At 39.1% G+C, this 21,626-nt stretch overlaps 1 protein-coding gene across 4 annotated transcripts in view; it reads right to left on the bottom strand.

Annotated features, from left to right (window-relative positions):
• HAPLN1 (hyaluronan and proteoglycan link protein 1) overlaps positions 1-21,626 on the bottom strand; it is a 71,741-nt gene that overhangs the window by 16,442 nt on the left and 33,673 nt on the right. For 3 of the 4 annotated variants that reach the window (XM_045497255.1, XM_045497239.1, XM_045497248.1), the window contains exon 2: positions 16,417-16,545. In XM_045497255.1, coding sequence (XP_045353211.1) covers positions 16,417-16,519 — 103 coding nt within the window. In that variant the 5' untranslated portion in view covers positions 16,520-16,545. Of the gene's footprint in view, positions 1-16,416; positions 16,546-17,171; positions 17,437-21,626 lie in introns of those variants that run through there. The other variant, XM_045497236.1, reaches the window with a different exon arrangement.

The following is a 21,626-nucleotide window of genomic DNA, read 5'->3' on the forward strand; positions in this document are numbered from 1 at the left end:
TAAAGTCTGTCTTTTAAAAGTGAATTGCAGATTCTGCAAAATAACCAGTGTTAGTATTGGTTACTTTCTCAATAGGGTACTAGGGTACTCAATAGGGTACTAGAGTATAGGTTACTTCTCAATATAGATGAAGTAGCCTCAAGACTTGAGGATTTCTTAGATTAATAAAATGTAAAAAAAAAAATAAAACAATAAAACTGGGGAACATATTTAAGATGGCTAAACAAGGACATTAAAAATACTCTTCTCCCAAGAAAAAACTCCACCAACATCCTTTGAATTCTTTTTATTGTGGTAAAATGTACATAAAATTTGCCACTTCAACCATTTTTAAGTATACATTTCATTGGCATCAATTACTTTCACAGTGTTGTGTAACCACCACCACCAGTATTTCTAAAAATTTTTATCACTTCAAAGAAAAAGCTAATTCCTCCCTGGCATTCCAAACTGGGAGGCAAAAATTCAATTGTCAGCTCCACGATGAGTCATTTGAGAAAATTGCACAGGTTTTAAAAATGGTTCCTTATTTTTGTGACATTTGTTACCACTTGGCTGGTTTGGATCTGTGAGACTAACACTGTGGAAGGTGTTAGTTTGCTTAGGGCACACAGACTGGTTCTAGGTAGTTTCACCATAAGCATCCTTGCTGCAAGTATTTTTGCTACAAATATTCAGCTGCATGAATAAATGGTAAAGGCAATTTGGCCATAAAAGATTAAAAAAAAAAACAACTGGTTGCACTTTTGGTTTGGTAGTTTGTTGGTTTCATCAACTGGTTGACAGTTTGGTTTTATTTCTTCATTGATGCAGTACTCCCATTTTATGTTACATAAATTTTAGCCTTCGTACGGTGACACAGAGTTTGAACCCATGTTTCCCATAGAGCTTTGGAATGCCTCAAAGGGACAGGTGACAATATGCCAAGAACAAACAACAACATAACAGGCTTTTCTATTGCGATACAAAGCTCAGTTACAGATGTGCATCCTCATATTTGGAAACTGTTAAGTCTCTTAATGAAGGAAGAGATTGTAGAGAAGAAAGAGGAAGCAGGATGCTGAACAAGGAGTTGAATCAACAGGGGAAAAAAAAAGTCCTAATACTATGAATGAAAGACTTTGAAGACAAGTGCTTAGGAAGCATCCACAAAACAAAATCAGTTCTTTGCTCATATTGCCATGACTATACAAACATTTTAAATGTATTCAAGTATTTTGTATTTCGTAATAAAGTCTTTTTAATTTTGTTATTCCTATTTCATATTTAATTATGCCCCTTTTTTAAAGTTTATTTTTTTTTTATTTTGAGAGAGAGAGAGAGAGAGAGAGAGAGAGAGAGAGAGAGAGAGAGTGAGAGCACACGCAGGGTAGGAACAGAGAGAATCCCAAGCAGACTCCACACTGGCAGCTCAGAACCTGATGTGGGGCTCGAACTCACCAACCATGAGATCATGACCTGACCTGAAATCAAGAGTTGGATGCTTAACCACCTGAGCTACCCAGGCACCCCTCATTATGCCCTTTTAAATGAATGTGCCTTTTAAAAAAAATTTGTAGTTTTTTATGGCACAGTGATCTTACTGCCAGTTATTAGGCCATGAAAATATCTGCAGCAAAAATGCTTGTGGTGAAGATGCTTATGGTGAAAATACCATATATAAGCCAAACCTGTTGGAGAATGAGCAACTGAGATGGGTTTCTGTCTTCATGGCTGTGCTTAGCATAATCTGCTGCAAATGACCGCCCTGTCTCTCTAGGCCATGCCTTGTTAACATTGTTCCTCCAGCATCAGGTACTTCCCGGTGGCAACAAGGGTCTAGGACTGCCACGGGCTGGTGCTGCCTAGCGCCTCAGCCGGCTATGGCAGTGAGACGTGGGTGTGACGGGGTTAGCTTTATATCCTGATGTAGCTCCAAGATAAACACATTTTACAGACACAATTAAAGATACCTGTTAAGAGCCCAATATTTAAGCAGAATACATAATTGAGATCTTGGTTTCTCACTGTACCTCACACATTACATTTGAGTAGGATGCATAATTCCGGAAAAAAGCAAGGAGCCTCTTACTCATTTAGCTGAGAATATTTTGTTTCCTTCAAACTGGAATGACTCTAGTTTTTTCCTGAAGTTGCTCGCCAGGAGTCAGAGCCTCCCATTGTTTGGCTATGATTCTGTTGTGTCTAGTCAGCTGTGCATCAAAAACTTTTATGAGGGCCCTTTCTGCTGTCTTGGCTGTCCCCCGGGGTCCCCAGACAGCCTTCAGTGTCCTTTCTGAGGGATGGTTGCTTTTAATTTGTCAGAGACAGCTTCAGTTTCTTCACCAGCTATTCCTAAATGCAAAGGGTGCTGAGCCTCTCCTCCGGGACTCAGCATTTCAGGAAAAGCCAACCTGAAAAGGCCAGAGGACAGGCTCTAATGATTCATTCTTGCCCTGTCCTCAACTAGCTGATCTGGGTTTGAGACCTTCTTGGATTTGTCTGTAGCTCATCTTTGCTTTCATCTGGAGTTTAAAGTCTGACCTGGGGCACCTGGCTGGCTCAGTTGGTTAAGTGCCTGACTTCAGCTCAGGTCATGATCTCATGGTTTGTGGGTTTGAGCCCTGCGACGGGTTCTGTGCTCACAGCTCAGGGCCTGGAGCCTGCTTTGTATTCTGTGCCTCATTCTCTGTCCCTCCCCTGCTCTCTCTCTCTCTCTCAAAAATAAATAAGCATTAAAAAAAAATAAAGTCTGACCTGAAGATACATACAGGTATGTGTGTTTCTTGCCATTTACTTAAATTCAAAAGAAATAGTTCTATTTGCTTAAACTGTATCTGAAAGGATTTATAAGAAACACAAGCAGCTAATAACTTTGGTAGCCTGTGGGAAGGTAAGGTGGATATTTGGGAGAGAAACCTTGAGAGATTTTCATTGTGTACACTTACATATATTTAAAAAAATTTGGAACTGTGCAAATACATAACCCATGCCCACCCTAAATAGAATGATACAAAAATAAACAAAACAGTCGGGGAAATTTAATTGACAAGCAAACACAAATCTTTGCCAAAATTATCTCTGGAGAGATGCACAAGAAGATGGTAGCCACAACTACAGTATATTGTGTGATTGCAGGAGTATATTTTTGTAGACCTGTGAGTCTGTTAATAAAAATGTTATCTTCAAATGTCTTCAAATCGTGAAAGTTTTACTTCATTTTCCCTATTCCCAAGCCATTGGCAAAGGTCCCGATTGTTGTCTAGTTTTGACTATAAAGGGTAAGTCCAATGCTAGAAATCTGGGAAGCGAGGTCTACTCTTTGCTGTAAAGTGATTACAGCCGTTTGTGACCATCTGTGACCCTGCCATTTGGACTCACACACTATAAGAACACACTTCTCCCCACATTGGCCCTGACCTCCTGCCAGGGCCACTTTGTTTCCAACTACTGTATAGTCTGTGCCCTGCTAGCTCCTATCAATCTGCAGCTGAACCAAATTACCTAGAACTGTGGCTTCCCGATGTCCTTAAACGGCACGTGTCCTTTCTGTCAAGACCTGCATTATCTGATGTGATGTGCTATGGAGCATTCTCTTAGATATTGACCATATCCATCTTCCTTCCTTGCCTTAGAGCTAAATGGATTCTGTAATGGGAAACTGCCCACACCAAAATATAGTATTGTTTTGAGTGATGTTTATCATGAATGTGCACTGTGTTATTGTCTTATCCAAGTTTCATAGTAAAAAATAAGGATAAATGTTGTCATTGTTTTAGAGCCTAGAGGTTGATCTATGGCAATATTTGATTAAAAAAAAAAAAACAACCATTTTTTTTTCCCTTGGGACAGTGGAACTTTTTCTTCCCATAGGATATATTAGACAAACCTTTGCCACATATATCTGATAAAAGGTGAGCTTCTCTGCTTGAAACAGGTATTAGGAGCCTCCAAGTAGCTCTAAGGGATCCATCCATTGAACACAGTGTAAAAATCTTTGTTCTCAGAGGTAAACCTGAAACTGTGTTAATATCCTGAAAAATACTCTGTCTCTTCTCTGTTTTTCTAGCAGGAAGAAGTAAGTTGTGATGAGAGTGTTTAGCTCTGTCTGCTAAGTTCTTTGTGGGCTTTGTTTTTCCATGTTCATGATTTGTTCATGTATGTTTTTGGTAGTTATAATTCTTTGATTAAACATATGGGCTCTTGTATTGTGTTACTTAACCTTTCTGTGATTTTGTTTCCTCCTGAGTAAAATGGAGTCAAGCCACCTTCTTCCTAGATTCTTGTGTGAGTTAGATGAGGTAATTCGCTTAGAACTTAGCCTTGTGCTTCGCACACCGTAAGTGCCCAGTGACTCTTACTAACATTTGCTGAGATCCAAATTGTGCCAGGTATGCAAACCAGCTTCTCTCTTCCACATTGGCTTCTTTCCTGTGCTCTTTCAGAAGACTTTCCTAGAAAGTATTGCTTCCTGAGAAATTGACATCTCATCAACTTTCTTTGATTCTTCTAATCTAGTAGTTCTTAGCAGGACAGGAGTACATCCAGGACCACCACCTTGAAGCCTTTTCAGAAAAACCCAAATCTATCTACATCTATAGAATCTAACTTCTTCCTGCCTCCTCCTCAATTTCCCTGGGGGTTCCAGACAGTCTTCACTTGGGGACAGGGATGGCATGTATTCATTGGCAGCTGTCCCCTGCTCCACCCCGCTCCTCTAACTCCTCTTAAGAATCACTATGGTAGCAGGATTTCTCCAAGAAATAGGAATAGTTCATAAGAATAGTTTCTTCAGGGTCCAAGACCAAATGTTTTTTTGTAGTGATTTGATTTCTTCTGAAACATAGTTGTATCAACGGAATACAATAAAATGAGAGCCATTCTCACCTATTAATTCGCTCAACAGTCTTCAAGAGTTGGTTCCTGTTTGGGTTAGGAACATGAGGATTAACCTGCCTGAGTCTGAATCTCAGCTTCCCCCTTAATAACCCTATGACCAGGGGCAAGCTTTGAACCTTTCTCAACTTCAGTGAGGATAACCACCTTCATTCAGTGCTGTGGTGAGTCCTAAACGAGATGACTGCGGTATTGCATTTTCTGTTGTAGATCACACATAGTTAGTGGTTTTAAATGTTAATATTAGCTTATATTATTGCCGTTGCTTCATCCAATATAACTGGCCCCAGGACTAGAGATAACCTTACTACCATTGTCAACTCAGCGTTATCTACTCTGGTTAACAATTTTCAGATTTTAAATTTATGTTATCTAAGACTTTTATGTATAATGAACTAGTATTTAATTACTGTTATTTTAAACCAAATCATAGTGATAAAGAGATTAAGGAATACATTACAGAAAAATAAAATAAAAAATAAAATTTGAATATTTCACTAATAGGGTGAATGACATTCCTAATAAAAATATACTTTTCAGGGTTTTAAATGTCCTACAGGTTTCTTTCAAAGGGTATGGGGAAACCAAAACATTAGCATGAGTCATTTATCTTCATTAGGCTGTAATTAACCACACACTCCTTAATTAGTGGAAATGTGGCTTTATGTGGTGAAGGGGTAGAGATCAAATCTACTCGTCTCTGCTCAGACCACTTCCACTTTGTGGTGAAATGTAAGGTCAAATTATCCGTAATTTGAAGAAAAGACATTGTTGGTTTTATACACTAGTATGGTTAAAGTCTTCACTTAGTATGCAGGACATCAAGATAATATTGTCACAGAGTCAGCCCTGGAGGCATAAGGGATCTTTTGCTTCTTTAGTTAATAATCATAAATTGATAGTCGAGAATGTGTCAAGTATTAAGTTGAGTGCTGAAACAAATGAAAGGTAAGTTGAACACAAACGCCCAGGTGGGCAAGGCTGAGGGAGGTGATGGGAACACCAAGGTGCTGAGAACAACAGGGAGTGGACCGGACCATGCCATTGCGGTGAGCGCATGCTCCATTCTGAAGGGGAGCAGGATACCGATTCCTGCTGATGTTGTCCAACGGGAATGCAGGTTGAAAAACAGCAGGTCTTTGGAATTTTCAGCAGATGCTAGAAATGAAGATTTTCATGCAACTATCTCCAATTTTAAAATGTTTGCAATTAATTTAGATTTTTAAACAAGTTACATGAAAAAAAAATACCGCATTTCAGTGAGCAGGATTCAGACTCTGGGAAGCAAATATGTGGTATCTGCATCCTCTTTTCCCCTACCTGTTGGTATTGAGCACCTCCAAAGCTCAGACCGGGGCTGTCTCCTTATCTCTACCTGCATTCCCTCCTTCTCTAGGTGTTCTCAGCTGATCCATGGCTATAAATAGCACTATGTGCTGATGATTCCAAAACTTTCTAGCAGTGTAATTTTCCCTGAGCACCAAATGAATAAATCCACCTATCTCCTGGGCATGTATTGGATGCCGAATAGACAACTCGAGTCCCTCTTCCCCTGCCCAAACCTGTTCTTCCCCCAATTTTCCTCCATTTATTTATGCCTCTACTATCTGTTCATTTGTTCAAGGCAAAATCTCGAAGTTGAGCTTGATGTGCCTCTTTCCCTTCATCTCTGTATCTATCTCTGCTCCTTTTGTTTTCTAATTGGTTCATCTCCACCACCATAGTTTCTCATCTAAAGTACCTCAAGTCCTTCTTAAATATCTTACCTTTCCACTTGGCACGTCATAATTCAGTATTAATGTGGACTTTTGTATTTGTAAACCATATGACATTACTGTCTTGTTCAAAACCTTGTAACCACTTTCAAATGCTTTTAGAATAAAGTCTGAACTCTAGACCAAATACAAAGCAATGTGGTCTCACTCCTGCCTACTCTTCCAACTCATCTTAAATCACACCCTCTTCCCTGTGAGGCTGCAGTACCTCCAGCTTCTTTCCAGCCTAAAGACACCGTGTTAGTCCTATCACAGAGAATTTTCATTTCTCACTCTTTCTACCTGGAGTGCTCTGTCCCTGGCTTTTGATGTGACTGGTTCCTGCTTACTATTCAGATCTCAGCTCACAGAACCCTGCTTGACTCTCCTCTACAGCATTTCATCCCATGCTCCCCTGGAGGCCCCCCTCACAATCTTAGTATACTGTAGGCAGTTTACAAAAACCCATTACTTTATTCATCTTTTAAAATAAGGTATTCTGTTTCCTTGAAAACATTTCAGGGAAGTACAGTATTAAGCATCTAATCAGCTTTTCATTATTTTACGCTACAAGACTCCTTGTTAATGATTGTGTGATAAAAGAAAAAGCAAAGTGAGAATTAAAAATAATTATATGCAGATTTTGGGGATTTAAAATGTATCAGTATAACTTATGATACTTTTCAAAAGAAAGTAATAATTATTCATAACCCACATTACACTAGGGAAGAAAACTTTAAAATTTACCCATCTATTCTTAAAAAAACAAAACAGGAAAAATAAACTTGTATGAAGATGTTAATTATTTTTTCTTACCAACATAATTAGCCACAGATAATCAAAAATCCATAGTGAAAAAATAGAGTCCTGTAACTAAGAACATAAGAAATTTACATAATGCCTATCGTGACTTATAAGGAAACCTACCTATCTTCAACCTCCACATCTCTTGTTCACCTGTGCTTTCACTATAATTCAGTGAATAACTCTGTAACTCTGAGCCAAATACACAGACATCATTTCTAATGCTTTCCAGGAATAAGGCAAAGCAAGCACGATTACAAATAGAATCATCTAGAAGTGGGAATCTCCATACTTCAAGGATAGCTTTTCAGTGGTGTTCTTATTTAAAGTTTATAATCCCTCTTTAGAAACAAGGTAGGACACTCCTTTTTTTCCTTCTTCACCTAACTGACCCCCTTGACTATAGTGAATGCTCCCTGTTCTAACATGCCTTGTTAATTTCATATGTGATGGACTGTCGACTTTATGTGTTTTTATCTTTAATGTCCCTGACCCTTCTGAGTGGGCAGGGTTGGAAAAGGTAGTTCTGGAGAATTCTTGTTTAACTTCAGTTGTTCAATATACTTCACAGAATAATCCATAAGTGTGTGAAAACATACTACTCAGAGCTCATACATGTGGTAACTAGTCACTGAGTAAGCATAAAAGTCAAGTAACCAACATATGTAATTTAATATATGTGCTGCCGAAGCGAGCACGCAACATATGTAATTTAAATAAGATTAAAATACCTACTCTTTGTATTGACTACATTTTTGAGAGCACATATGTTTAGTGCTACTACAATATACACAAAATATTTCTGAAGGTTTATAGAAATTTTACATTTCTTGTTCTTTCATTGTCTTCATTTTGAAATAAAAATATTTCCATAACAAAGATTTATCCCCACTGGATATTATCAGTTTGATAACCCCTAATTGAATATTTTAACTTTTTACCATTTTGGTAGATTTTTCTATTCCAAAAGACTCTCCTAAAACAGTAATTTTCTACCTCACATTTAAAATAAAGCGCCAAATCAATAAAGAAATCTAAATCTATTTTTTCTTGATATCTAGTAAAGTCAAAGAAACATAGCATGTTGAAATTACTTTAACATTAAGCCATTAAGCTATAGGTCAGTGCTTTAGCTGAGTCAACATTGGTTCTTGCAAAATTGCAACCAAAGGGAAAGGTTTCTGTATTAAATGGATTTTCTCAGTATTTGGGAAAGTTTCCAAATAATTATTGGTTTCCTGCATGATTTGCGCATATCAGCACCCAGAATGGAACAGAGAAAGCAATGGCTGTAGGTGTGAATTTGTTGCTACCTGAAGAGATTTAAAACAAATTTTTATGTTTATTTATTTTTGAGACAGAGAGAACTGGGGAGGGGCAGAGTGAGAGGGAGACACTGAATCTGAAGCAGGCTCCAGGCTCTGAGCTGTCAGCCCAAAGCCTGGACATGGGGCTCAAACCCACGAACTGTGAGATCACGTCCTGAGCCAAAGTCAGACACTTAACCGACTGAGCCATCCAGGCGGGCCCAAGAGATTTTTAAATGTAGGTTTTTATACCTGGAAATATTATAAAATGTGTTGCTTTAACGTGCTTTATAGAATAACATAGAATCAGCATTCTAGGTTACTCAGTAACAAGTTTAGAAATATTCTTAAGATGTATTTTATGAGTTTAAATCTACTAAGTGATTAAAAACTTTAGTGAGTATGGATACAAAGTTCTAAACAATAAGAGTTTTTTATTTAGTAGCTCTTTACTCTTTTCTCCATGTTTCCACCTCTGTTTAACACTTACTTTGTTCTTTTTTGGTTACCTTTTGTTGCCATAATTTTGTTGGTAATCTCACTGAGGACATGGTCTGTCCTTCCTCAGAGAATAACCCAGTGCTTTGCTTGAAAGAGGCCAATGTTCATCAAGTGCCTGACTGCAGATTTTCTCAAAAGGACACACAAATGCAGGGAAGGCTAGGGCATGGGCTAGCAGATGCAAGTTGGTATGAAAATATACGTATTTCTGAATCAAGATTAAGGAATTTATAGAAATTATATATTAATCTATAATCATTTAATCCCTTGCCTTTTCTATTCATGACCATTGAGTACGTATGTATATATGTATAATTATACAATGTGTGTGTATCCAGGACTATATAGTTGAAGAAAGGTGTTGCCATGTTTGACTTTTATCTGTAATTTAAAGAAACTGCTTTTTTGAATGTTTCTGTTTAAATAAAAGTAATAGTAGGTAATGGTGTTCTCTCTGTGGCATTCCATAATTTTTCCATCAGTTATCATAGTCCTTAGTTCTATACTCATAGTAATGTCTGTTTCGATAAAAAGCTGCATGAAGACAAAGACTGTGTGTTCTGTTCATCATTCTGTCCCCAATGCCTGTAAGAGTAGGTGCTTGCCACAGACAGAATGTCTGTATGCTCTCAAAATTCCTATGTTAAGGACAGCTGGGTGCCTCAGTCAGTAAGCATCTGACTCTCGATTTTGGCTCAGGTCATGATCTCACAGTTTATGAGTTCGAGCTCTGCATCGAGCTCCACACTGATAGTGTGGAGCCTGCTTGGGATTCTCTCTCTTTCCCCCTCTCTCTGCCCCTCCCCACTCATACTTTCTCTCTCTCAAAATAAATAAACTTAAACATTTTTTTTTCATATGTTGAACAATGATCCCCAAGTAATGATTTGTAGAGGTAGAACCTTTAGTATGTGATTAGGTCATGGGTATGAGTCCTCATGAATGGGATTAGTGCCCTTATAGAAAAGAGCCAGGAGGGCTACCTTGTTCTTTTCTACCTTGTTCTGTGAATCATGAAGCTAGCTCTCATCAGACACCAAATATTCCAGTGCTGTGATTTTGGACTTCTCAGCCTCCAGAACTGTGAGAAATAAGTTTCTGCTATTTATAAGCCACCCGATTTATGGTATTCCCTTATAGCAGCCCCACTAAGTGCATGTACGTTTGTGTGCAGTACATGATTATTTTCCTTCTCTTGATGGCTCATTTATTATATTCATATTCTTAGTTAGACCAAATGATAAGCCTGTGTTTAATGTAGTTGGTTCTTATTATCATATTTGGCTTTATGTCCTATTGTGAACTAATAGATTTCAGAAAGTTCATTCAATACTCATGATGTTGCTAAGTTTTATAATTTTATGGTTAACTTTGCTGATATTTTATAGCTAGTAGTTTCTAGATAGAATTATCAATAGTATATATATTTCTGTAAGTGCGACTTGGAAAATACACTTAATCTTTGTGGATTTTAAATTTGTGCCAAATAGCATTATTCTGCCTCAAAACTACAAAAATGAATTAATTTAACTTTTCAAGACAGACTCAGAGTCCAAATGAGTTTTAAGTGGAAGAGAGAAAATTAAGCTGGAATAACACTTATCCCGTTCTCACATTAAACTTTGGCTCTGCAGACGGTTTGTGATCATACATTATTAAATTCATTCTACCCATTGTGATCCACTCTGCACCACCAGATCCCAACTCTGCAGATATTACATAAGGAACAGGATAGCACTGCAGTGACCAAACATAAATCGAACACTCTTCAAAGCTGCCTACACACATCAGAAAGATTGCTGCCTCCTGCCTCTGGTGGACTCTCATGGAGCGTAACATGCTGTGTGCAGTATGGGAGCCATGCATACGAGCAAACAAAATTTGCTACCACACTCCCAATCCTCCTCCTCATCGACTGCCTGTCATTCCATGAACTAGAAAGACACCTCATGGCTTTGGTAACACTGAATAGGGCTGGATTAGAAAAAGTACCTGGCTTCTGGTCTTGCATTTATTCAACAAACATGTATTGATCACCTACTATGTGCCAGGTAGTGGTTCAGGTGACTGGATATATCAGACGAAGATCCCTATCTACCCTTGTGGAGTGGATGGACACATGAAGCAGAGATGGATACAATTACATAAAAATAAGTAGAGTAGAGGGGTGCCTGCATGACTTCGACTCAGGGCATCATGTCCTGCTTCATGGTTCGAGCTCCGCACTGGGCTCTGTGCTGACAGCTCAGAGCCTGGAGCCTTCTTCAGATTCTCTGTCTCTCTCTCTCACTCTGCCCCTCCCCTGCTCATGTTGTGTGTATCAAAAATAAATGAATAAACGTTAAAAACAATAAGTAGGGTAGATAATCAGCGCTACAGAGAAAAGGAAGAGAAGGTGTGAGAGAGATCGGGGTGTCCGAGGAGGGGCAGAATGCTGCTGAGAGAGAAATTTCATTAAGAAAGTGAGAAGTGAGCCCAGATTTGAAGAAAGGGAGGGCATTAGCTGAGAGTCAATTCTCTCATCAGCCATGCAACTTGGGACAAGCAAGTAAAGGCTGTGAGTCTTGATTTCCTCATTTGTACAATGGGCTATTGATCTAGATGATCTACACTAGTTCTTCTGAATTCTCAAATTCTATAAACTATGATTTAACTTATGCCAACATTACAGAATGGAAGCAATCCTATAGTGTAAAGCAATCCTATAGTGTAAAGTGTCACATATGCTAAATGCTGTGAATGACACAGGACTTAAATGTTCATTACGATAGCAATAATTTGGAAGTATCTCATTACACTCACTCGTTTTTCAACAAACATATGTTAAGCACCTACTATGTGCCAAGCACTACTATACAGTTGGGGTATTACAAAGCTCACGGTCTGATGAGGCAAGGGAGGCACGTTAGTTAGCAAAAAGGAACGCACATTAAACTGGAACAGAGGAGTCGTTTGGGGCACACAGCGAATGGAAGGACCAACCACAATGAGTGGGAATGTCCATTTCTGTCAAGGGTTCCTGGTACACATTATCTTTTCCTTTTAATATTCTTTCAAAAAATTTAAAGTAGCTTATCTGTGTTTACCTAGTAAGTATGTTAAGGGAAATATTACTTATGTTTGGATAGCTTCAGTTTCCATAGGAAAGTAAAAATTACAAGATGATGTTTAACAATGTTGAACAAATCTTAAATTGTGAAATTAAGGAGGACAAAGAGGCAACTTATAAAATGTTTACTCCCTTAGAGCTAAGGTAATGATATGGTTCTGTTAACAAATGAATTTGAAAAGATAACCACTGGTTTTCCACTGGTATTTGTGCTCCTTTTTCTATTTAAAAGTCAGGGTTTTGTTGTTGTTGTTGTTGTTGTTGCTGCTGCTGTTATTATTTTTATTATTTTTTCACAACTATTTATTTATTTATTTTAAATGTTTGTTTATTTTTGAGAGACAGTGAGAGACAGAGCACAAGCTGGGGAAGGACAGAGACAGGGAGACACAGAATTCAAAGCAGGCTCCAGGCTCTGAGCTGTCAGCACAGAGCCTGATGCGGGGCTCACACTCACGAACTGCAAGATCATGGCATGAGCTGAAGTCAGGCGCTTAACTGAGTGAGCCATCCAGGCGGCCCTCAACTTTTTATTTAAATTCCAGCTAATTATCATACAATGCAATATTAGTTTCAGGTATGGAATTTGATGATTCAACACTTCCATACAACACCTTATGTTCATCACAAGTGCCTTCCTTAATCCCCATCACCCATTTAGCCCATCCCCTCCACCCATAAAAACCAGTTTTCCATGATGGTCAGGAAGTAATAACCACAACAACAACAACTATTATCTATCAGGAGCTTATTGTGTGCCAGGTTCAGTACTAAGCACTTTTCCATGTATTACCTAATTTAATTCTCATAAAACTTTTTGGAATCAGTGATCATGCCCAGTTTCCTAGATGTGATAACTGCGACTTGAAGAGATCAATTGTCCAAGCGCTAAAGCCAGTAAGTGGCATAATGGGTAAAACTCTTGAACTTGCCATCAGAAGACCTTCTCTTGAACACCAGAGGCAGGAAGTGCTGGCTCTCTGACCTGGATAAGGTCAAACAGTTACATGTTCAGGATAACTGTACCTGCTTTGCTTTTCACATTGGTCAATGAGAAAAGGACCACAACATTTCTCTTCTGTCTTAAGACTTGTACTTTAAAAAGCATATTCATCATCTCTGAACTTCTACTAGTCATTGAAAGTCTACACAAAGAGTTTTTGGGCCTGATCCAAATATTTAAAAAATTGTGCTTCTGTGTATTTTGGATTTCCATACAAAATCCTTCCCAAAGATCTCAAGTTTCAAAGGATTTGGAAGTTGTTTGACTAGGCACATTATGAAATGAGGAATATAATCCATTAGTTGAGAGGGTTATGGAGAAGGCATTAACGAGAACTGTCTCTTCCTGTACAAGTATTTGAGGAAATGGCCCTCTCCTATATTGAGAGCAGTGTATGACAGCCAATGTAATATCTTGACTGCTCATTTTTAGCAGACTTTATGGACAAGTGACATTTGCTTTCTTGTGTAACCAAATTGATTCAAGAAAAAAAAAAAGAATAAATTAGTATGCGTGCAATTTTATTTAAAGCTGTGTTTCCCCCCCATGGGAATCTGGGAGACTTTTCATCACCAGAAAATTCTTTTCACTAGAAACACTTTGCATAGGGAGCTACCCTTGCTGTTTTTTTTTTCTTCCTGGTAATCTGACTTATTTTTTAAAAAACCCAGATTAAGTTTTTTTGTGCCTATATCTCCATAGAACCTTCTAAAACAAAATTGGCAGGAAGCCTTCAGAAAATTAATTAGGTAACTCGTATGCATGAGATTCAAGGATGTATTAAAGTGTTGAACATCTTTACCATTGCAGCCAAGGAGAATTTGAGGGTGATGAGCATTATTCCTCTGGGTGTTACTTAGGTCTGGAGAACTTAGAATACAAAAATCGATATTTAATGAAAAATGGGAGATAGAAGAAGTATTTTTGCAGTAACATGAATCTTGAGCAATTTTCTAACCCTGAGAGAAGCATATACTGCTCTTCAGTCCAGTTCAGGAATCTGAGATTTAGATGCCTAATTTAATCATCTGACTGCAAAATTCATAGAAAATTCACAAGGATTTCAGCTCCCTTGAATCCTTTCTGGGCCAAGTTTGATTAATAACAGTTCCAAATGTGAGAAAATAATGTAGTATTTCAGCAAATAATGAAGGTTGCCTACTTCAGTGATTATCTATTTGGCTGTCTGCTTTACTTTTGTATTGTAAAAGACAACGGAAATTGTGGCAGACCGCTGGAGGTGTTTCTCTGAAGGATTGAAGAATATGAAAGTTCCATCTGAGTACAATCATAAAGGAAAAAGAAAACTTTCTATTAAACAAAAGTAACGATGATGAATATTTAGAGCAATTTTAAAATAAATTCTGACTTATGGACCTAGCATCGGAATACTGTCCCAAATCACCTTTCAGTAACAACTTCCATAAGCAAAGTATAGGCCTATGAGTGTTATTACTTGAAAGCTGTGACTAACTTTCTAAGAATAGGATTTACAATTAAAATGAGGTGGACTACCAGGTCACTTAAAAAAGTTGGGTAGTGTATGCAAATGATCTGGATAATTCTGATCCCTGTGTAAGAAATTCGTTTGCACTAAATTTCAGCAGAATATATGGGTTGGAAAGGCAGGAGCAAACCAAGTTTTCCTTGCTGAGATAACTTGAGTCTTAGAGACTCCCCAGAGTAATTTTTAACATGTTAACACGTTTTAAAAATAATATTTGCATACTCTGGGTGCACTTTAGACTAAATGGTTTGTACATAGTTCATAATGTCAGAGGAATTTAATAATTACTTGAAACCACAGCTAGAATTTATTTTATAGAGCGCTTCAAACTGCTATTGTTAATGACTAGGTATTCCTATTTTGGCTGCATTTAATTCTGTGATTAGATGTTAAAGGATGTTATCCCTCATTAGAAAATCTCTATGTGTAAATACCGTATAGTCTTTGGGAGACAGCCTGGATTCTACTATACACATTCAAGGGAACAGCTGAGTCAGCAGCTTGCATAGTAAAATTTATGATTATATAATTCCTTTTCATGGTCCAACATTGGAAAACTTAAAGCTGCGGGAAGCAAAGAGAACTGAAAGAGAGATGTCTAAAATAGCTAGACGTCATCAAATTCAGAATTCGATTTGTGTAGTCATAATATAATACAGGAAAATACTTCTGGCCAGACTAGCATTTGACCTTCAGCAACCATACTTTCCAACAGTGGATGCGGTTTTTGGAGGCTATGCTTTTGACCTTGAAGATGTAACTTAATGTTTTATGTCTCTTAGCAAACTTACAACACCTCTGGTCCTCAAACCGAGCTCATCTAAAATTAATACCTTCGTGTGTTTGAACTGTTAAAGTCTATAATTCTTATTTTAATTATTCAGCCTACAAGGGCAAAGAGAGAAGCTGCAAACTATCTTTTTCTTATTGCATAAGTCTGTCGGCTTTCTTAGGGCAGGATGTCCCTCGTCTGAAGCTGGGACTGAGGAAACAGCTGCATTCTACTGCAGCCTTAAATCCTGCTACAGCTCTCAAGCTTAGGATTCAGCTGAGCTGCAAAATATGCAGGAGCAACACATTGGTCTATGGGAACTAAAGCTTTGCCAGAGGAGATTGTCGTAAAGTGAGTTACTCTTTCCTGAACCTTAGCTTGTCCCACTTTCATTTTCACATGGTTTTTCTGAATGATTACTCGAACAGAATGACCTTCCATCGTGAGTTTTACTTCCTATTTCTCCCTCCTTTCGCTTACATTTAAATAAACTTTATGCCCTTCATTCTACTTGGAAGACACCAACCGTAGTAAAAAGCCCTGAACAAATTGCATCAGCCCCTTGCAGTTGGACATTCCTAAGCCATTCTGCTTTAATTGTCCTCAATTCTTTACTGTAATGCAATAGCATTCAAAAACCAGAAAAGCATGTTCACCAATTAACAGAAAGGAAAAGAAAAAGCCAATGCAGCAGAGCTAAAATTAAGAAACACCAACCAAGCACCCCAACTCCAAGTAACTTGAAATTAATTTGACTTTCATATGAGAACCTGCGTTTTCTTACCTTGGATGTGAATAACTCTGTCATGATCTAGAGTATAGTTGTCTGAATGATGATCAGCCCAGCAGATTGAAATCAGCACCAGGAGAAGTAGACTCTTCATCATCTTTATAACCCAAAGAATCTTCTTCACTGTGAAAGCATCACATACAAAGAGGCTTGTGAGATTTGGAACCCTTTGGAGTGTTGCACTGCACAACTTATTACCGCCTTATCATCATAGAATGGGTCTGTAAAAATATTTAACCCAATCTGTTCAGAAAGTTACTGTAGCTGTCTTTGGGAGCTGAAGACTGCAGCTTTGAACAATTCCAGTTTCCCTTATGCAGCCAGAGTCCAAATAGTGTTTAACTCTATCTTTGCAGAATTGTAAATCTAGAGATGTAAATCAGTATTGTTTTGATATAGAGAGTTACAGTTAGTTACAAAAAGATATGGCAAGGATATAAAAAGACTTTAAAAATTATTTTGATCTCTGAATTTGAAGTATTACTTAACAAAACCACCATCTGACATAGCTGCCCTGCACGTGAGTATCACTGGGTCTAATTAGAAACTGAATCTTAAACCGGAGCAAATGAAAAATATTTGCATGAAACTTGACATCGTCATTCATTTTACATGTGGATTCCTAAGCAAGTTGGATTTGCTTGTTCTAAAGAAGAAGAAGAAGAAGAAGAAGAAGAAGAAGAAGAAGAAGAAACAAACAAAAATCCCTGATTAAGTAAAAGCAGCACATTTATTACAGATTCACTTACCATCTTAAACGCTGCTTGGGTCGATGGTGAAGAGTTGAAGATTATGGACAAACTAGGTTAGAGTTGTGCATGGTACCACTGCAGTCATCCTGATTGATTTTTCATTCATTCCTCCCTAAAATGCTGACGCACCAACTTAGAGTGCCAGGTGGGGTCTCTGCAGTCAGCAGAGGCACGGCTGCAGGGAGCGTCCCTGCCAGCCTCCCAGGGCAATTATGCAAATGAAGGGCTGAGCCGGCAGCTAAGCACAGCCCTGGTCCTAAGTGAAAGAGGCAGAGCCCTCACTTGGCTGTTCTTTACTGCGAGACCAATTTGATCAAAGGGGACACAATGCCCCCAAACGTTGTCATTGGAAGGGCCAAAAAGTGACTCCAAGTGATACAAACCTTATGACCTTGTAGCTGCCAGGGAAGAATTTGAGTGTAGCTCCTCTGTTTCCATGTGAAAGCTGAGGCAGATATTAACAAGGGCTTTCTTTTTTTTCCCATGCACATGGCAGCCTTAACAACACTTGGCTATTTTTAAAACTGAAATTGCACAGCACTGGCTTCTCACACTAATTTGTTTCTTCCAGGAAAGCCTGACTCCCTGGAATACTCATTACAGAGCGCTGAGTCTGTTCCTGGAGGTCCTTGCAGGCCTGCCTTGACTCCAGAGCCTGATGACACACGAGACACAGGCGTCCTCATCTCTCCTGGGACAGAAATCCCTCTTTGTGTTCTCCTAACACTGGGCATTGCTGTGGTGCCTGTGGCTTCAGTCTTTCATGTTAGCTTGAACCCTTTTCTTTCTCTTCCTTATGACACAGAAAGAAGACAGTGGATGAGCAAATGAAGAAACTTACTTTTCCAGGACACTGAGGGTGTCACTTTTAAAATGTTATTTGATTTGCTCATCTTATTTTCTGAAGTTCGCTTGACTGTGTCTCTGAGGGTTTTTTGGAAATGCTTGTTGTTGTTTTTTAATTTTAAAAATATTAATTTTTGAGAGAGCGAGACACACACAGAGCATGCGTGGGGCAGGGGTAGAGAAAGAGGGAGACAGAATCTGAAGCAGGCTCCGGGCTCTGAGCTGTCAGCACAGAGCCCGATGCGGGGCCTGAGCTCACAAACCGCGAGATCATGACTTGAGCCGAAGTCGGACACTTAACCAACTGAGCCACCCAGATGCCCCAGAAATGATTACGTTTTTGAAGATACTGACTTTTGTCCATAGGAATATTATTAACAAATATTACCTCTTTTCAGCCCACAACTGTACTTTGGGTGAATACACATAATGAAAGTGATCTTTTCAATATTTGAAATATAATGGGGACAATTCCATACTCAAGCATAAGACAGTGGGGAAACCAACACAAGAGGTATCATGGGCTCTCCGCCTGCTACAGGAATCAAAGGAGAGGGAAATGTGGGGCCACCTGGGTGGCTCAGGTGGTTAAGCATCGACTTTGGTTCAGGTCATGATCTCAAGGTTCGAGAGTTCGAGCCCCGTGTTAGGCTCTGTGCTGACAGCTCAGAGCCTGGAGCCTGCTTCACATGCTGTGTCTCCCTCTCTCTCTGCCCCTCCCCCTCACTCACACTCTGTCTCTCTCCTTCAAAAATAAACAAACATTTAAAAAGTTTTTTTTTTTAAAGGACAGGGAAATGTTGAAGAGGGAGTGGGAGGAAAGCATATATAATTTCATCACTTAAAGAGTGGAAAAATTCTAAGTGAGGGATCAGATGAGCAGAAGCAGAGAATTTGCTATGTTAATTTCCACATTTGCGTGGTCATTTACAGCAAAATTTATGCACACACACACGCACACATACACATGCACACTGTTACAGTTGTACATCCTAGACCTACAGTCATCCTCATTTTTATTCACTTCTACTTAAAGCATATTCCACACAAATTTGTGCATCTCCTTTAATTCCATACCAGAGAATTAGAAATTGTATCACTGGAGGTTCTTTCCATTGAATTAACATATTCATTGTCCAACAGCTCAATTTTAAAATGCAAACATCCCAGGTGGGGTGAGGGGTATAAATAATAATAACAATAATAATAATAACAACAGCAGTTCCTTTTAATTGAATGTCTACTATTTGCCAAGTGCTATGCTAAGCACGATACCTACAATGCCTTGAGACCGTGAGACCAAAATTTCCATTTTTCCTGACACGGACAGTTGCCTTGCTGAAGGTCACACATCTAGTAAGTTGTATTTGCTTTCAAGCAAAAGCAACCCCTACCCTGAGCTACGCTTGTTGCTCTGAAAGTGAAACTTGTTATTTGTTTTATTGCCTTTTTTATTTAGCCTCTTTAACTTGAACTTACCAAGCTCTTAAAACCTTAATTTGTGTTATATGTGAATATAAACTTTTTTTTCACAGCTTATAGATGAGAAGTCAGATGGCAGTTTTTGTAATATGACTGTGCCCTGCCTCACTTGTGATACCAACCTAGGGCCACAAACCCTGCCTTGGTGCTCACGTGTGTACATACACACACACACACACACACACTGACACACACACCATCTTCATTTTAACAAGGATATGGCACATCTTCAGTGATTTGTGATTCAAATACAGGCGTGGGTCGGTGCACACTTTCAAGCACCCTCACTGGCGTTAACGCACTCCAGGCAGGATAGCGTGGGACTATGACATGCTAAGCTCCCCTAGAATGAACTTTAGGGCCACAGTGTTCAGGTGTTGAAGCCAACTGCACTGCGACGTGAGGTCCTAGGGTGCGGTCCTAGAGCACAAGGACCAGAGGCCTGCGTGCTGGTGCTCAGTGGAGAAGGATGCCTCGGAGGTAGCAGGCGGTCATGTGAGAGAATGAATTGAATCCTGCTTATTTGCATTTTGTAACAACATTTTCTCTGAGTATCCAGGTGTGTTAGGTAAAAAGTTTCAGTTTTTGATATGAGTAAAATTTAGGAAATCTAGGGGATCTTTATATCACCACCTATTTACTAACCTTGAATTAGCACTCAGTCACCTGCAGCTCACACCATTGACGTCTCTTTTTATAGCTGACCAAGCCTGGCTGCCTGATGCTGCAGCCAGCTTCAAGATGGGTTCAAACAGAAATGCCTGTGTTCTTGGTCAAAGACATAGGATAGGGCTGTAATTTTCCAGTGCTGCTTTGGTGATAATTAAACCGCTATTTGGAAGCAAGATAGTGTGGTCGACATAGAAGTCTAGTAGTTTGATACAAGTATAGATATACCAATACCAGCAGTCTAATAGCGAAGTGGCCAATTGCTATTTCTTTTTTTTATTTTTTTATTTTTGAGACAGAGAGAGAGCATGAACAGGGGAGGGTCAGAGAGAGAGGGAGACACAGAATTGGAAACAGGCTACAGGCTCTGAGCAGTCAGCACAGAGCCCGACGCGGGGCTCGAACTCACGGACCGTGAGATCATGACCTGAGCCAAAGTCGGACGCTCACCCGACTGAGCCACCCAGGCGCCCGCCAATTGCTATTTCTTAAACACTGCTAAAATTTGTGTTACGATGGTAGCTACACTGTGACACAAGGTAACGTATAGGCTTGTCAAATCACTCTTGTACACCTGAAGCTAATGTAACACTGTGTGTCAACTCTACTTCAGTTTAAGAAAATAACAAAAAAATAAAATTACTGTATGAGGTAGTAGGTTAATAAAACTCAATGGAAGGCCTGGGTGCTGTTTTCTGTGCCTAGAGGCCTATGCCACACATTTCCTGAACCCATTTAATTATTATTTCTCAAAACAATGCAATTGAAGAATTGTGTTATTATACACATTTTACAGTTACAGAACCAGAGTCGGAGTGGTAGAGTCCCAAGCACATAAAACGAGAAACTGGGGATCTGGGCAGTCTGACCCCCCGAGCTCTGGCTTGCGCTCTCCAGCGCCACTCACGGCGTCTGTCCTTTGTGCCTTGAGAAATGCCTTCAACTCTCCCAGTCAGGTCTCCCAGATCTCTTACAGTTCACACAGGTTGGAATGCTGTCTTTCATCCCTTTCTCACTGGGTTATAGGAGTAGCACTTAATCACAGCCCTGTTTGCACAAGACATGTTTGAGTGCACAGTATGAATGCTTTTCTCACTGCACACCCAGCACCCAGAACCTCCCTGTGCCAAGAGGAAGAATGAATGGAAAATTGAATCTGGGAGAAACAGCTATGAGGACTAAAGCAGCTGAGACTGAGGAGAGTTTAATACTTTGTAAAGAGTTACACTTATTATTATATGGAGAATGGTAAGTTACTTCTTCTCCACTGAGAACTTAATGAAGTAAACCAGGTTTCAGTTTAGTACTTGAAACTTAGTTTAGAAATTACAAGAATCAATACAAAGGTTGTTAGAGATTGACTAAGAATCTCCTTTGACAGAATTACTTCGAAATAGATGGAATCTTTTCCTCTTCGGTATCTTTTAAGTCTGATCTAGTTACAGGCAGAAGAGG

The sequence above is a fragment of the Leopardus geoffroyi genome, chromosome A1 (genome assembly GCF_018350155.1).
Source record: "Leopardus geoffroyi isolate Oge1 chromosome A1, O.geoffroyi_Oge1_pat1.0, whole genome shotgun sequence".
In the NCBI taxonomy this organism is placed as follows: domain Eukaryota; kingdom Metazoa; phylum Chordata; class Mammalia; order Carnivora; family Felidae; genus Leopardus; species Leopardus geoffroyi.